Source organism: Melanotaenia boesemani, chromosome 20 (genome assembly GCF_017639745.1).
Source record: "Melanotaenia boesemani isolate fMelBoe1 chromosome 20, fMelBoe1.pri, whole genome shotgun sequence".
NCBI classification, from domain to species: Eukaryota; Metazoa; Chordata; class Actinopteri; order Atheriniformes; family Melanotaeniidae; genus Melanotaenia; species Melanotaenia boesemani.
The window spans coordinates 19,491,968-19,510,512 of NC_055701.1; the positions used below are offsets into that span (position 1 = coordinate 19,491,968).

Genomic DNA, 18,545 nt, shown 5'->3' on the forward strand with positions numbered 1-18,545 from the left:
TTTGATGTGTGTTTGTGATCTACTGTATGCCTGCGCCTCAATGTGACTGTCTGGTGAATGTGTAGCATGCTGTCATGCACGAGGCCCAGACTCTAAATATTGTACTTGCATGTGGTGACTGATTGCAACAGGATGTAACAGACACTAAACCAAACCAAATGCAGGCCTGGTTCTTAACCTGGGAGCCTTGGTTTCTATGCTCTGGAAGAATGTAACAGATGTTTTATAAATACCAGAATATTTCTTTGTAATTCTTGCAAACTGCAGCAGTATCTTGTTCTTTTCTTCTTTTGAGATCCAAACCCATATTTAAAGTCGAGATCACATGTTGTTTTAACACTAGTCTCCTCACCCAGGTATGGGAACCAGGGCTTCATTTGACAAGACCATGTAGCAAACACTCTGATGTGGGGAATATTTTCTCTCATGTCCTCCCTTAACCACCTACAGTATGCCTATTTCCTCATATTTATCCTCTCAACCGCAACCCTTGGCAAGCCAAAGTCCATTTGTTAACTTTTAAAGTGTAAAAGGCTGTAGTTTCTTCAAATGAGCATTTAAGATAAAATAGAGAGAGCTGTTTATTTTTTGGGGGGGATGGTGTACTAATGAGCTTTTTTCCCACAAGAGGAAAGATTTTCTTGTATCAGAGTGACTTTAGCTAACAGAGCCATGATTGTTTTCAAATTCTCTGTGTTAGTATCTCATTAAAAATGGAAAGTATTATTCTGGACTCCAACAACTACATTAGACGCATTACTCCTATACTGACAGGATACAGTGAAAAGTAAAGCACCAAAAGAGAAGTGAAGTGAAGAGAAGTATTTTTCTACAGCTGTTTCCCATCCATGGGCCCTCCTCAGGTGGGTGTGCTCAGCTGAGCAGGGTGGAGCAATCAGCCTTCACTTTATGAACTATTGTTTAATCACAAGGAGGCCAGAGAGAAACTGCTTAAACTATATTTTTTAACAACCCTAGTCTCTCTGGAGAGATAAACTCATTTATAAGTCGTAATCCTTTCCTTTGAAGGGTTTTCAAATGGTTGCTACAACCATCTGTAGGAGTTTAGAAGGTTTAAGACTGCAGAAAAAGTCTTGAAACTATTTTATTACAATTCTATGAAGGATATATTACAAACATAAACAAATGTTGTCACAACTGCTTTTGAAATCAGCTACTGTTTGTTTATTTTGTCTGAGAGAAAGTGTGCCGTGTTCCTCCTGTACTCAGTGTTCACTGTGGCCAAGTGTCCAGTCGGTGTGCGTTGGACTTGTTGAGATTGGCTTCTCTTGCAACTACTAGATATTTCTTTTCTCTTCTGTATATTTTGGCACAGAGCTGTGTAATATTGTTGTTTCCTAAGTTCTTTTTTTTTTTTTTTTTAAAAAAAAAAGGTTTCTTCCATACATGTGGTTATTTTGCTCCTGAGTGCACTGTTTTATGCTGCGTTGTTGATATTGCTTCCATGCAACAATGAAAGTTATTTATTGCAAAACCAAACAAAGGCTTGCTCATTTATTAATGTGCGAGACTAAAGTGTACACACATTATATGGTTATGCAATGGCACTATGCTTGTTTGTGTGTTTGGATGTGTTATTTTGGGTAACAGTATATGTTTTAGAAAAAAAAATAACCAGATAATTTTCTGTTTTACTAATGGTGAAAATAACAAAATGCCTAAAGGTTAGTTCTCCTTGGGAAATTTAAATTACATCCTTAAATGTTATGCACTGGTCAATGTGAATAAAAATTACGAAAAATGCAAAGGGGCCTTTAGGTAGGAGTCACACAGATGCAATGTGATAAGCACAGTGGTGGAGGTCCCCATGTTTGCAAATGAAGCGACAGTTAAAGTTTAACACATGATCAGTTGGGAGTTTTCATTTGCTGTCTTTGCTTCCCCATTGATCTATAAGTTGCACTGTGAGCTACACAAACAAGATGAGAAAAAGGATCTAGAATTCTATTCAGAAGCAAAAGACATCAGAATCAAGACCACGTACATTTCGCACTGCTTGAGGTGAAGCTCTTCATCCTAAACTTTAGGTGTTACTACTGATTAAACAACACAGCTACCCTGCAGGAAAAGCAACAGAAGTTGAACAGGAAGTGCATGTCCTCTGTTTCAACTTTTCTATTTTATTGTTAGGCAGTAGGTAATGTTTTTTTTTTTGGGGGGGGATTTTGATGGTCCAAAAGAACATTAGGCTGAGTCAAACCAGTTTGTATGCTTGACTTCAGCTTTTTCAAAACACTCCACTAATACAGCAAATGATAAATAGTATGTCCTTTAAGTTCAAAGCTACTCCACACCGCTCGATGGTTTTGTTAAAAAAATACTCAAAGGAGAGATGGAGAGATTCAAGATGGAGTGGGACAGATGAAGGTATCTAATGAAGTCTTTGTTTCCTTTTACAGAGGTTCACATGATGTTGTTAAGTAAAAGTCATGTCCAGCACATTTTATAGCTATAAATCGTAATAATGTCGGATATTGTCAAATTTGAGCATGCGCTGTATTTCAGATCAGTGCTAACATTTTTGCATTGATGTCGGTAGTATATTTTTTATGTTTAAGCCAAGCTAATCCTTCATGGGCTACATCAGTGTGTGAATGGATGAATGTGATGTATGATGTAAAACACTTTGGCTATCATTCCAGGTACAGTAAAGCTATATAAAAGAGACCAATTAACATTTATACATCAACAGCTCCAACTATACACAACATTAGAGTGATATTGATCCTCTCACCTCTCTCAGCAAGAATTAATACATTTGCAAGAGTTTGGGGTTGTTTGGGGTAAAGTATTTAAAGTATTTAAACAAATGTCTGACATCTTTCTTTAAAGATTACATAGAATATTCTTACTCAAAACCAGCACTTTACTGACAAATCAATCCGAATGTCCAAAGAACCCACTCCAATGGCAGCATAATTCCAATAAACTAGACCACAGTTGTGTTTTGATCAGGCTTCTTTACTTTGACTCTGGTTTCTTTGGGAACTTCTTTGCTTTGTTCTAACATAGCTGTTACTGATGTGATTTATTTTCCTATTTTTCACAGCAGAAGGGAAAAAGTTCAGGGTTGATGTCAAAGTGGTTTTGCGTAGGAGGTAGAAACAAAATGCAAATAACACAAACACACACACACACATGCAGACACACACAAAAAGTGGATACTTTTGAACAGAAAATTAGATAGTTAATCAGAAATTTATCACAGAGTTTTGAAGTTGGCTTGGGAGAATATCCAAGAGAAGATTAAACAAAAATGACATCATCTCTTTGAACATTCAGTCAGCTTTGTTGATGATAAACAGCCGTTTGAGATAGCAGTGTTAAAGTATAGTATATCATAGCACTACAACTCTCTTTCATCAGTACAAAACAGCTTGTTTGCTCACTACCCTCCCACGTGGTCTCCTGTGGACAGGATGGCTCTACGCCTGGAACAGCATCGCATTTCAGGGAATACACACGATTACACACCTGCACTCACAGGCGTGCCTGGAAAGTCACATGAAAAGTGACAATCATCGAAATACATAGTTAAGATGGGACGAAGACTTGATGACTGTGTGTGTTTTTGTCTGTTTTAGGATGGGATGAGGATGCTAAGTTTGCAAGTAATGTGACCAGTAATGACTCAGTGACCTTGATATGAGCAAAGGCGTGCGCACATTGGACACAGTTATCTCCCTCCGATGCATACTGTGTGTTTGTGGGTGATGGGGGAGTGTGTGGCTTTCAGTCTTAGGGACAAGCTCTTCTCTGCTTATCTCTCTCAAGGTCACAGCAACAAATTACATTACAGAACGTAATGTCTTCCCATTGTCTTCAGCTCAGATACATATTAAAGTAGATGCAAGCACACACACACACACACACACACATACTGTAAATTAGTGTGTGTCACTAAAATGCATCAAAAATCATACCAAACACCTTGTTCTTTTGCAGTGATAACCATTTATCACACATACTGCATTTTATTCTGTTTGTGGAAACAAAAAGTTGCGTTTGAGACAAAGTTTTAAATCATTTAATGCTTTATTGTTAAAAAAAATAACCGTAGCATGTCTGGGAAACAATAAATATCCATAACTGACACTGCATCTGAGCTGGAAATATCAGGTCCTTAGAGAGAAGCTCATCTGCATGATGCTGATTTAGTGCACACAGAAAAATATGTTTTCATCTACAGACATGTTCAAACACTTCTCTAGAAATACATGATGCTTTTGTTATGCCATGTAATTATTCTTACCTAAAACAGACGTTAGTAATGAAAAAAGGATTAAAAATTGAACTGTACAATAAGTTATTACAGTGCAAATACTGAGAATTCAACAAAGAGCATTATACTGCTGGATAAAACTTTCTTGCCATATTCATTATCTTCGGATCATGCTTGGAAATGCACTGCTACAATATTTCAATCATGTCTGTCACTTAAGAGTGGTACAATACTGTCAGAGAAAAATCAATGTACATAAACAATATGAACACATTTTAGTCCAAACTATAATACTGTCATACCCTGCTTTAATCAAAACATAAGGTAATCTTTTTTTATTTTGGCAAGAAAATGAAAGAAAGAAAGAAAGAACGAAAAATAATCATCAACAAAGGCATTCACAGGATTTCATCTTTGGGTACATGATAGACAAAAATTCCTTTTATTTAGGAAACTGTATATTAGGTAACAGTGGGGTGAGTCCACATCCAACATAAGGAGGCTGAAAGATGACCTCTGCAGAACAAAACCAAAGCTCAAGCAAAACAGTCTTTTTACATCCAGATTTCAGTGCACTTTATGTTTGTGTGCTCATTTACTCAAACTTTCTGCATTTCTTCCTCCATATAATCTAAAAGAAAGAGAGTGTGAATATGTCTCTTTCTCCTCCAGTACTGACTGACATGCAAATTGATTTGTACTTAACATGAGTAGGTATTTGTTTGCTTTTGTGCACAAGTCTATATACAAACACAGTCCCCTACACATCCATGTAGGTTTCAGAATCTCTTCAAACTCAGACGTGGGCGCTCTTGGCATGGTTGGTGGAGGAGGCAGCTGGCAGGTTGCCACCCCCCTGTTTGGAGTAGTAAAAATTATTTTCCTGGTAGGAGCGAGAGGAGGATTCAGATGAGCAGGTAAGGATGGATCCACCCAGCAAGCAAAAGATAGTGCCCACCCATCCAGTGTAGAGGGAGAAGCCGAAAGACATGAGGCCTTGCTCCTGGTGGGCGCCGATGGGAAACCAGATGGTAGACACCATACCACACAATGCTGAGGAGGACAACACACACACACACACAAAAATGTTGCCTATTACAATGAATTTATACAAATGTTTTCATATATATATATTTATGTCTAAATAGCTACCAAAAGTTTGTGGTTTGCAACAGTGCCAACATGCTATCTGAAAGCACAAACCAATAAATAACACGTTGCTAAAACTTAAATTAGTACATAATTCAGTACATTTGAATACTGTACACACAAAGATTCATCTTGCAACTTCAATACCAATACATACTACAACATGTTTTTTTTTCCCTACTGTTGAGTTCTTGTAAAAAAAATTAACATACCTATATTTTGCATTAGTTGAAGTTGTAACTAAATTTATTTGTTCCACTTCTACAAAAACAATTGTAAGTAAGAGGGAGCAGGTAGCATTAATTCATAAACTGTAATGCAACAGAGCCCGTCCAGCCTGACATCGAAATATTTTTACACCTTGTTTCTTTGCTCCCACTTTTTATTTAACAAAACTTTGACCCACAAATACTTAGCCAGCTATATTTTCATCTATTAAATAATCAAGTTGTTTGTAATGGTGTAACTGATTATCTGGACTTTCCATGCAGACTAATGCAGGCACAGTAAGTGTGACCATCTAGTCCAGTCTAATCACTGAACTTTACGTAAAACTGACAGATTATTTGGTTCATGTTTGGTTTTTATCAATAAATATATACCAGAGCAACAATATTAAGTCAACACCTCTAAAAAATGGTAAATCTGCTGCAATAGAATTTAAAAGAAAAATATCCCCATTAAAAATACATTTTTGTATGGTCAGATACAAATTAATGATTCAAGCTGAAGGCTTTTTTAGTTTCTGTAAGGCCATGATAGGCAGCATGATAATGGTGCAAACAGCTTTTTGCAGTTAGAGTTTAAAGCATTTCTAAGTGGCCGAAATTACTCCAGAAATAACTGTAAACAGTTCTGGAAAACAGAGAAAAATGGAAAGATAATATGATATGGATGCAGGTGCTAAATTTTCTTTTCAGGGAAAACAGAAGTGGAAAAGTGAAATATTTATAATCAGTAAACTGGGCAGCTCAGGGAGAGAATTCCCATATGGCTTGGGACAAAGGGAGGGTGTGGATCAGAGTAGGTGGATAACAGGAATGTGATGGGTTGTGAGGGGAAGGGTTCAATGGAACAGGAACATATAAACAAATGAGCTTGAATGTGTGCATATGTGTCCGCCCTCGAGAGGAAACCAGTCATATTTAACATCCTTTGCTCTCTGCAGCTTGTAAGCATTAGAGGTAAGGTTAGACCAGGTCAAAATGGGGAAGTCTGGAGAAGATGTTGGTGTTGGCAAGTCAGGGTCTCACAGTCTGATTTAAATTTTGTCTAAACACAGCATTTAACACTTGGACCTGCAAAATAAAAAAAATAAACTTACAAACTATAAGTATCAGTACACCTCCCAAGATGGCACGCTTGTTCTTGGAGCTCTGGGGTTCATTTCCAAGGCTGATGCAGGGCATGGACATAAGGATGATTCCCACTGCTGGGAGACCTAGGATAGATCCTGTAACCATCAGCGCTCGAGTTGTCTGGATGTAGGCTGTAGAAAAAATAAATAAATAAATAAAAAAAATCTATCATGAAGTTGTGTTAACAAAAATAACACCATGAGCTAAATACAAATGACAAGCCATCTTGAATAAAACAAACTCCATCAAGCCACGAGGAGAGTTATATAAAAATTATATAACTAATCACATTAAGTGGACAAACAAGAGCATTTAGAAAAGTAAAGCCAAGAAAATAGAAAGAAACCTTTTTATCTTTTGAAGGTATGGACACAAAACAGTATCTACCTGGCAGGTCAAGGATCTGAGTTAGGGTCACGCAGTGGTAGAGCGCTGTAGAGATGACACAGTCCGCCCAGGGTCCCTTGGCTCCCAACTCATCCATCTTTTTGCAGGTGTTCAACCCATATTTACACATAGTCACCCAGTCGTTTGTGGATGTTGCAATCATGATACCAAGCCAGCCGAGGAAGCTAAGGAGAAAGCCGCTCAGTTGGAGACAAGAGTTTGCCATGGTACAAAGTGTGTGTAAAGACCACTTGTCTTGAGTCAAGAAATCGTTTTAAAGTCTAAAACTAAAGCAATAAGAAATTAAAGAAACTGCAAAAATGTGGAAAAAATCTAATCTAGATCTGATAGTCCACCAAACAAGTTAATCCAGTATAAAGTTGACTTCCTCCATCCAATTTAGTTATTCCATCAAATGAGCTCTGACACGCACTTCAAAAGAATGAAGCTTTTTACACCATCATAAGCTTTATAAGAAGTTCAGCAAAAGGGGAAAAAAGTCTAAAACACTCAGCCAATCAGACACGTCTCTCTCTCTCTCTCTCTCTCTCTCTCTCTCTCTCTCTCTCTCTCTCTCTCTCTTTCTTTTTTTTTCTTCTATTTTCACTGGAGAGTGAAATCACACTCACTCTCCAGTGCACTGCCCCTTTCTGCCATCCTGCCTGACTACATTGATGGTCGAGTTAGAAGTTGAGCATACTTGACAAGAGATCTGCTGCCATCTACTGGTTGTATTTTGTATCTTCAGGTTTTGAAACAATGTGATCTATCTCCAGCTTCCTGGAGCATTTCCACATTTCCCACGATATAGATTGGTTTGATGGAGTCTTCTTTCACATACACGATAAAACATACACGGTCATGCGGCTCCCACACATTTCAGATCCGGAGACCGTGCTGGACACTCCATTACTGTCATAATTCTGACTGATTGCCTTTTTTTCATATTGCTGTCACATAAGGGGTCATTATCCTTGTGTAGGATGAAATTGGCTCCAATCGAGTGCTGTCCACAGGGTATGGCAAAATTTGTGATAGCTTTCTTTCCTCAAAGTCCCCTCCATTCTGTACAGTTTCCTATTTCATTAACTTCTAAAACAACCCCAGAACATTGTGTTGCCTTCAACATACTTAATGGTATTAAGCACAATTCTTCCATCTTTGCATTTGTTCTACAAGATTTGTTCATTTGTTCAAGTGCTCCAGTTTCCAATGTCTGTATTTTGCCCATCTTAGTCTTTTCTATTCATTGACCAGTCATTGACCAGAGTTATGGCGTTTTCTTGGCAATTCTGCCATGAAGTTCAGCATCCTGAAGTCACATCATGTAATGTACTCACCTAACTTTAAGATCTAAAGTGGAAGATGAATATTTGATTATATCTTGATACCTAAAACCTTACATTTGAGGGCGGGGTGGGGGTTGAATGAATGAATGAATGAATGAATGAATGAATGAATGAATGAATATTTTTAAAAAATTTAAAACAAAGAAGGAAATAATCTGAGTATTAGTGTCTTCTGAGGAAAAGTGTGATAGGTCAGAGTGAGCCTGAAACCTGCAATCCATTCATTAGAGGCCCCATATCTTAAGTATCTCAGCTGGTTTTTATTTAAAAGGAATAGAAATTTTGAGTGTTGTGTAGATTCTACTCCCCAGCAGCAGCAGGTGCCAATTGCAAAGACTCTGCAGAAACACTGTGTCTCAATTCACTTTCTTTTTCCTCAAATTTTAAAAGGCACAACAGTAGCTTAATAAATAAATAAATTAAAAATACACACAGACAACAAACACAGACAGCATTCATGGGGCTGCATTAAAACGACATGAGGATATTAAAGTACTTCACTTATTTAGGAGGCATTCAGCGTTCAGAAGCTGAACAGGCCTAGGAAAGAAAGTAGACTTCGTCCTCTGTGTCCTACAAACTGGACAGCGGAGTCTATGTTCTGAAGGGGAAGCACTGAAACTCTGGAAACAGAATAATGGAGGGGTCCTTTAAAATCCTGCATGCCAGGTTTATAGTCTGCTGCAGTCACATGTTCATGAAGCTACTCTGATTTTGTAAAATCGTGAAATATTTGTCATGTGACATTTCCACAAAGAAGGCTGCTGTTCATTCTCAGTGCTGAGACTGGAGTGGTATCCTCATTCATTTGGGAATGACAGTCAATTTCAGACCTAATCAACTCCAGCTGTAAGCTTCCTTTTCTGCATGAAGTAACCTGTTGGTCACTGCGCCTGACAAGCTGCACTGACATTTCCGGAGATGAATTGTTGTCCTATCTAAAACAAAAGCAAGACTCTTCCTATCCTCACTGAATGATATCATTTCAAGCCTGAAGAAGTGGAGTAGCAGGTAGGCCTACATAAATTTCTTCAGCCACACTTTTTTGCTTGTTTTTTTTCAATGCTTATATGATTTCAGGGTATGCTTTATATAATGACAAGTTAGCAGCATGGGCAGCATTCCCCCTGCTGAAAGTTTAATCTCATAGCCAATGATTTATCTTCCAAATCATCAGCAGGGGGCGACATAGCTCAGCAGTGGTCCATAATTGACATTCAGCCACTGTAGGACATATTGTTTCATTTCTCTTGTCCTTGCTGGATGGAGTCAAGTAAGTCCTCCACCATTCACATCATGAAAGGCAATCAGTTTTAGAGGAAGAGAGAAAATATGAGCTGAGTTGTTTTCAGATATCTGTAAGCTTGCAAGGTCAGAATTTTGGCCTTACTTCTTTCTCCACTTGCTTTCCTCCCCTTTCCCAGTGCCCTTGTGCCTTTTTAGATCATGCATGACATCACGACAACAGCTGTAGAGTGAGAATCTTAGCTGTAAAAAAATAAATAAATAAAAAGGCTGTGTTCCTCTGAATGTGGGATTACTTCTCACCATCTTATTGGATATATGTGTTGTCCATCTCCTTAAATTACCTGTTGAAATCTAGGAAAGGAGGCTTATTTTTTTATATATATATAATTCAGGAAAATGCCTGAGTTGAAAAAAAGAAGGAAAAAAAAGAAGACTTCAAGTCTTGTCAGGATAAAAGAGCTCCTGAAAAACTGAAGTTGCAGCCTGTGTCTCTCCAGTAATGGCACCATATCGTGTTAATGCATGCTCAGTATTTCTTGCTGCTGCTTCAAAGGGAAAGCCTTCAACTGAAGATAATCAATTAAGGCTTTCACCTGGTTCCACTGCAGGTAGATATTGAGTTTTGGTCACTCAGAGTAGCGTTGTAATGTTTTAAAAGAGACCCTTAGTTGTTGGCTCTTTTTAAGTATTTGTAGAAGAGCAAATTAGTTTTTTTTTTTAAACTCAAGATTAGATGGATAGCTGTAGGCACTTAGTGGAGTTTAGGCAATTACACTGGCTCTGCCACACATCCTACAGGTGCTTGACACTACTCCAGTCAGCCCTCCAGCTTTTTCATTACCTCTAGCTGACACTTGAGTAAGGGTTATGCCTTTTTCTGGGCATTACAGGTGACTGTTCCTACACTGGGTAACATTTATCATGTGATGTATGCAAGTTGAGTTTCAACACATTTTTATACAAATTCTGTCTGATAATACACTGTCAAATTAGAGCAAAAATGCTGAAATATAAACATATAAACACATGATAGATCATTGAGGTAAGTGATTTGAGCCAGTCAGCCATGTAAACAGTGTTACACTTCATCTCTTCCACCATTACTCTGAATCTCATGTAGCTTCTTCAACAGTTACTGTTGCTCATCGCCCTGCTGGATGGATTTTACTAAACACCAACCAACAGTCCTCCATGAAATTTGAAGCCTGGTCAAAACTGACAAAACATCACCAGACATTATTAATAGAGGTAAACTGTATATTTGGTTAGAGGTTAGGCATGATTTGTTAAGTTAAAGCCAGGTTTACAGTTTGAATTATGCTCTCCAGATGAATGAAAGTCTATGTAGTGTTCTTATAAGGATATCTGTGAAGGTTTGGGCATGTATGCATGAGGATGAGGAGAAGAAGAAGAACTGTGCATGAGCAGAGGATATCCCACTATGATTCCCAGAGCAGTTTGTCTGATATACCCGAGGAGTGAGGCAGCAAAAGAATGGGAATATTATGCTAATGAGTCAAAAGCTGCAACCACTGTGCTGACATAGAGGGATGGGGGGATCCTAGTTCTCCTGGGAGGGGAAAAAAAGGGGAAAAGCAGTAGGCTGTGTGAGTTAGTGGAGAACGACAGTTACTCCTCTTACTTCTCATGTTGTCAGAGCTGTCAGTCAGTCAGCAGGAAGAGATGAAGAGCAATGACAAGCTCTTAGTGGTTCAGTTCAGAGGTGGGGTTACATTTGAAGAGAATGAGTTATGAGCGAGGAGGTGAAGAGGAGCAATGAGAGAGTGATCAGGTGGAAGAAGGAAACCTTTTTCAACCAGCCTCCCTGTGATTGATTGGCAGTCATACTGGATGAGTCACCCATGCCTACAGTACGTGGATGACTATTTTTCAAATAGTTGTCAAGTCACATTTTGTGATTAAGAGAGGCAGAGGCTCAGAAAGATGATCAGTTTATCCCACAGTGCACCAGTGACATGACTCAAACTGATAAGGCTTCAATCAAATTGCTGTGCACTCAACATGTTGAAGGGAGGAAGAGGTAATTGGTAATTAACGAAATGCCAGTAACATTTAGCTTCCAAGCACATAATGCACAAAGTTTCGTTTTTGGTGATGTTGCTTTTCCAATTAAAACTCTTCAAATAATCCTGCAGGTTTTATTTCCTGATGTTCAGCCTGGATTAATGTGCTTGATCAGGTTACAGCTTCTTTCTCTCTGCAGTGGCTGTCTTTTATTGGCCGTTATACAACACAGAATTCACAGTGACATTCTCAGTACTTGAGAAACTGGTGAAGTTCAGCCATTTTGCACTACAGCTCAGAAAATTTTGGCTTGGTTTTTGCTGACATTTTGATATTGAATATGAAGCAACGTGAAGCAAACTCTTCTCCAGCCCATATACTTTTAGCTTACAGAGCTTTCAAATTCTAAGTTACTTTTTAGGTGCACTGGAGAAAATTACTTTTACAATTCTGACTTCATGCCTTATATTAATTCTCCTTTGAAGAATTTAGCAAAGCTATGGCCGTGGTAGATTTTGCTTCCCTCTTCTCTGTAAGCACTGTTAACATCACTTCCTGTCAGTGTTTCAGTCTGAGATTGCAATCACAAATTTGGAAAAGGTTGATGCAATTTATGTTTTATTTCTGTCTTTGAACTTCTGCAAAACAGCTCATATCTAAGAGGTACATTTTCCAGCTGTTGCTGTTGAACTAGAGTTTATAACTTTAAACTAAATAAGAGCCATTTTCCAACAATAAACTTTAACAACCAGACCCTCCTCTAAAGCTCCCATCTGACTTTTGGCGGAGATGCTGCTTTTATGGTCCAGCATGGCTCTCTTTTGTTTCAGACTGTATGGCTGAGCAGACGGGGCTTGTTGCTGCAGTGGGAGCAGAGTCACAACTTGATTTGTGTCTAGTCCTCCAGTGTGTCTGCGGCGTAGCAGCCATCACTCACCACTAACTGTGTTCGCCATTAGTATCAATTAATCTCAACAAATGCTGTTGGTCATTACACTCAATACATCACTGCAGGCTCTGCTAACTATATACCACATGGAACATAACAGCGAGCCGCAGCCTAGCCGCTCTGTGGGAGGAGATGAGGGATACAGATGTCATTCCCCATATGGCTGTAGAAATAGGATAAAGAGAAGTTACAACTGAAAACAGGCAAGAAGAAGAGGCAGCAGAAGAAGAGCGAAAAAGAGGGTGATTTATAACTCATTTTGGCCCTTTGGGACTGAGAAGCGCAGACTCTGTCAACACAATAAATACACTCTCAGTATTTGTCATAATAGTTCATTAGTGCTGGGAAGAGATTTACACAGGTAGCTGGGATAAGAAGAGGGAATTAGGAAAGGGGACATTTTGTTTTTCACAACGCATCCTCTGAAACCTGATACATAAACACATTTTTAAATCTTGTCACACAAACCTCTTTCTCTTAAGCTTGCACTCCCCCTTTTCATCCCTCTATCCCTCTTTACCGTTTTGTGCCCTCTCTCTCCAGCATTTCTAAACTGCTTAAATTAGCCTCCCCATCAGTCTGCTTTTTATAATCCAACCCCCACTTCTCTGTTGTCACCAAGAATAGAGAATAATCTATTGCTTTTTACATGGTGGGCTGTGCATTATCTAATATAGGAGATGGGAATGTGTTGGGCAGTGAGACAGAAAAAAGGAGTGAGGGAGAGATGGAGAGATAGAGAAAGCAAGCCATGTCATGACTCGTATATCATTTTGATGGGGAGCTCTGCAGCACTGGACTGAGTTGAAGTTAGGCCATATGAGAACCATTGGATGAGAGTGCATCATTTAAAGGCGTAGTTTGACATTTTGGGGATTCTTCTGTGTTTTTTGGAAAGTTTTAGAAAATGATTAATATCAACCTGAAGTCTATGTGATATCATGAAGCAGGGGCCAGCGTTATAGACTGATAAGTTAAATCAGTGCAACAGTACTTTAAACCTGCATTCATTTTTTTATTTTTTTTATGGCCAGCAAGGGATGAATCTTCAAGCTGTAAAAGGATATTCAGTCTCCTATATTGGGCTTCCACATCTGTGTGTTCAAACCGATTGGGACTAACTGGTGTCTTTTGAAGTTGGATGCCTCCCAAAATTGTAAAGTAATCTAAAGTCATTCACAACTGAGAGTTTGGATGGGTTGTATGTGTGCATTTTTCCTGAGTAGGCCTCAATCATATGCTGGTTTCTTGAACTGACTTTGTGATCAAAACCTTTCCAACCCCAGATTTAGACGATCAAAGAGGTGATGCTCAGCAGCATATGCACTTTGCATAGTGAATGACTTCCAAATCCTTAGCAGCCCACCTTGCAGTGAGTTCACCCAGCTTTCCCCTGCCCCCTGATTTCAAGCTCCTGGTACTTGATGCACTTCGTCTGCAGGAACACTGATGGTTCCAGGCTTCCTGAGATGCTTGATGAATAACGGTCATGGCTGGTTAAGGCTGTGTGATCCATGTGGAAAAACTTAAGCTGCTTGGCTAGGTCTGCTGTCAGCTGCCAGTCGGCTGCAGTGACAGGTGACCAGGCTTTGCTGTAAGGTTTAGGTAGAGCTTCTTTCCTGGTCTGAGGAATGGGATGGTCTTTGTGTGGTGTTGGGTCATGCTTGTCCTCATACAAGGGCCCATATGCAGAGGCTATTAGCTGCCAAAGTTTTCTTCTTCCAAGGCAAATGCAGGATGGCATTCCACTTTAGTCCCAGACATGACTGTTTGTTTCAACTTCTTGAATAATTTATTGACAACTTGGATAAATAACCTGTCATAACGGAGTCTATTTGTTAGATGTTGGGGGGGATGTTTCATCATATCCAGTACTCTCAAATGGCCTGCTGTTGTGTTATCCCCATCATCCTGCTGATGCAATTTTCCACCCTTTCTGGAGGACTTCTCCCTGAATGAGATGATGCTGATCCCTCCTGAGGAAGCTGACAACCCTGCTCGCGCACTCATCTGCTTTCAGAGAATCGGCTTTGCTCTGTATCCCACCTGTTGAGAAATCTGTGCGATAATGACCCTTCTTACTGGATGAACTGTATCCTCACTAGAAATTTACCGCTAAAGCTGACTTATGTGGGCTGGCTGTTGAAATGAGCCAGGCCAGCTGCTTCTTTTGCCTTTATTCTGTTATTCTGCTAAGGAATGTTAAATATAGACACCGGCTAATATATAGGCAATATAAGTTTTTATACATGTCTTTTTCACTTCTTTGTTTTACTGTTATGACCTTCAACTTCACTTTTCTGATAGTCCTTCATTCTAGGCACAGCAGCTTGTTTTTTTTTTTCTTTTTTAAGCAACAAAGCAGTGAAAAATCCATACTGCATGCCCACCGCCAACAAAGTTGGAAACTGACCAGAGAACTTGGTGGAGCATTTAGTTGCTAAAGATATTTCCCTCAGGTTTTGATAGAGCTGTGCTAATGGAGAGGAAAATACTAGACCTACATTCATCGGGTCACCAAAAACACAATTCCAAATGTTTTGTGTCAGCTGAACAATGTATTTGCTATGTGAACAATAAGAAGATATGGCAATGCTGAGTTTAGTTTGTTCCATTAAACCCAATGTACAGAAAAAAAGAAATCAATATTACTTGAAAGACAGACGGGTAAGCAGACAGGAAGGCCGGCAGGCAGACAGTCCCATATTGTGGTATAATTTCCTGGGCAGCCAGGCATTTGAAGCAGCTGTGATTGGTCCATGAGAATCATCTTGCTTTTGCTGTCTTTCAAGTAGTCAGGAATTGACACTTCTCAGCACGACTGCTGACACATTGTCATGAGTGCCGACCCACTCCTGGATGGCCTCATAGGTGAATTTTATTATTTATTTTTCAGATTAGATTAAATGTAATGAACTAGGGTCAATGACCCAAGGAGATCATTACTTATCTGACTCAGGTACCGGCCTATACCTTGCTTTTCCTCAATTACCAGCTGTCAGACAGGCATGTGGAATCGGGGTCAAACCAAAGCCCGAGCACCCCCGCCGATGCATATTAGGCTAAATCTCCTTCCTCTCACCCCACCACCCCTCTGCGGGACTCCCCAGGGAATGTGGAAGAGATTGAGTGCTCCATTGTTTCTGCTAATGCGGTTTAGCTGCCTGTCAAAGAGGCAGTTGGGAACTGCTCCAGCCTTAACCACCAGCCTGTCTCTGACTATTACTGTGTGAAAACTGTATTTGTGTGTGTGCTCATGTGTACATATTAAAATGTGCAAGTCTGTCACATGCATCCATATTCTGCAGCACATGAATTAAATGCAATTCTCTGTTTTAGAGGTGGATGCTAGTGTTTTATATATTGCTTCCAAACATTTATTTAATTATTCACTATCTTATCAATGTTTTCTCATGACCCTTTGCTTTAGGTTCCTCTGGCACAGTTGGCTTGCTTCAAATAATTAAAAAAATGAATTTACTGGTTTCTCTTTAACCTCAGATCCCCACCCAACCATACAAATGCATTTAAATATATTTACCCCCTATCTGCCTTTGCTCTGCTTCCCCCCTCTTAAATAAACCAATTTAATCATGGAGGCTTCTTTGCCCTTGTGCATTGCTGTGTGTGTGTGTGTGTGTGTGTGTGTGTGTGTGTGTGTGTGTGTGTGTGTGCAAGTGTTTGTGTCTGGAAGTGACTGTGTGTGTGTGTCTCTGTGTGTGATAGTGTGGGAGAAATCCCCCACAGGCTTGTATGGGTGCTTGCAAGCATGCACATGCATCCTCTACTTCCCCTGTCAATGCCTGGTTCAGTGATGCCCAGCATACTCATCCAAAATCGGTTCGACCTTGCCACTCAGCGACTCAGTCAGCTGTGGCAGGGCACCTAGTACACCTACCCTCTTATGCTGTTTGTTTGTTTGCATACAGTACTGTGTGTGCATGGGCGGATCGTGTTCCCTTCTTCTTGTCTTAGTTATGGAGCATCAGCTATAACAGGCAAACAAGACCCCATTTTGTCCCTGAAGATCAGCTGATTAGCATTTGTTTAGGTCTTTATTCCTAATGACTTTTTTTTCCATCACACAGTTTAAGTATGCACTGATTTTGTCACAAAGTTTTATCCAATAAAATTTACTCCTTGATGTCTTTTTTCCTCTGAGTGGCTGTGGAGATTGCATATTGTCACATCTTCAGTGTTTAAGAAAGTTAAGCTGATCTCCATACAGCAAAAATGACCTGTAAATACCCTCTTTTAGTATAAACAATCAGTATCAGATTTCATGACACTTTTATCATTATGTAAGCCATCATTCATTTGAAACTGTTCAGCAGCTGACACAGTATAACTTCAAATATTCTTAAAAATGCCTAGATGTGGATATTTTTAACAAGATATATGTGAGTAGAATACACTGCAAAAGACCCTAAGTGCTGAGCATATTTTCCTTGGATGAATAGAGATTAGAAACTCTCTCTGAGAAACATACACATACAGTTGCCTGGTCGAATGTGAAATAAACCAAGGCAAATGTATTGCAGTGAACTACAATATTGTTATTTCAGGACAGGCCTGAATAACTACCCAAAGAAATCCTGATCTTGCATGCCATCAATCATTTCTCCACGAATAGCAGCACCTGCGTGACTTTTGCTTTAATTCTGTTCATTTCTGTTAACTCTCTGTCTACCATTGGAGCTGGTGGTGGTGGGGGTGAGCTAAATTCATTTCTCAAAAGAGGCAATCTGGCTGTGGGCCCTTCTGTGGAATACCAGAGTAGTGTCTCCATCATCCTGATATTAAAATAGTCTGCATCCCTCTCTCTGCCCCTCATCTGCTGTGGCTGGCACGCTCCAGGGCTGTTTGTCACACAAACAAACTTCTCATAAGAAAGTGGGGCTGACGTCGGTCCACTTGGAAAGATGGATGCTACATTTCTCTACACGTTTATACAATGGCATGGGCTTGTCTGTTAAACTAGAGGTGAGGAATGTGTGAAAACCCAGCAGGACAAAGCAGAGTGTGGGGATGGGTTTAAATTGATACAAATGGATTTGATTAAAAGTATAGTTTATGAGATGAACTTTGGAAATTATTCAAATTACCAAGAAGTCAGAAGCAAACTTGTTTGGATCATATCGGTTTTGCTGCCTATTCAGTAAGTGTCTCATCCCCCAGAGGCACTCTTTCTCCACCATATTGGACCACAGCTAGTGAGGGTTGTCCTCTTCTGCTCTGCAAGCAGGGCAAGCTTGGACTAATGACCTGTTCTGCTTCTGGCTGCTGTTGAAGTGGAAGGATCTCCTAGAAAACAGCAAGTCATAAATGGTGAAGTTGCTGTCTGTCCAAAGGGTGAAATGCACATTTTGAAATGGTTGCCACAGCAATGACCTGGAAAACCTGCAAGTAAGGAAATGTGAGATGATACATGGATAAGTAGATGTCAGAGCACTGCATAGGAACACAATGCTGCCTTTCTCGCTGTAATAACTCATACAGACTTAGCACGATGACTTACCTGTAGACTCTAAAGTCATTACATGTAAAATATGTTCTTCGGTAAGACATCAGAGTTTCTGTTTAATCATTTTCTTGCCTTGAAAAATGTAATCCTAATTTAACACACTAGAGACTGAGCATTTCAGAAACTAATTATCTTTGATGCCCTTTTCAATTAGCATTCTTGTCAAATACTGCAAATCTGTGCCTTTGAGACCCCTCACCCCTTCCTCACCACTGTTTTACAGATGTCACCCCTTCATGCTGCACATCAATGCACTTTTACACTTGTAAAATTCAGTCTTTAGTCACAGATTTTTTTCTTTATAATAAAAATT

At 39.5% G+C, this 18,545-nt stretch overlaps 1 protein-coding gene across 1 annotated transcript; it reads right to left on the reverse strand.

The window, feature by feature from the left end:
• Positions 1-4,037: 4,037 nt before the first annotated feature.
• cldn11a (claudin 11a) lies at positions 4,038-7,586 on the reverse strand. Its single transcript, XM_041971064.1, has 3 exons — positions 7,138-7,586; positions 6,717-6,881; positions 4,038-5,296 (listed from the first exon to the last, which is right to left on the reverse strand). The coding sequence occupies exons 1-3, from the start codon at positions 7,361-7,363 to the stop codon at positions 5,040-5,042; spliced, it is 648 nt and encodes a 215-aa protein (XP_041826998.1). The 5' UTR covers positions 7,364-7,586; the 3' UTR covers positions 4,038-5,039.
• Between the last annotated feature and the right edge of the window lie 10,959 nt (positions 7,587-18,545).

Coding starts and splice junctions, on each gene's coding strand:
- cldn11a (XM_041971064.1), bottom strand. CDS start 7,363: ATGGCAAACTCTTGTCTCCAACTGAGCGGCTTTCTCCTTAGCTTCCTC. Junction 6,882..7,137: donor TCAGATCCTTGACCTGCCAG/GTAGATACTGTT, acceptor TTTTTTCTACAG/CCTACATCCAGACAACTCGA. Junction 5,297..6,716: donor TGTACTGATACTTATAGTTT/GTAAGTTTATTT, acceptor TGTCCTCCTCAG/CATTGTGTGGTATGGTGTCT.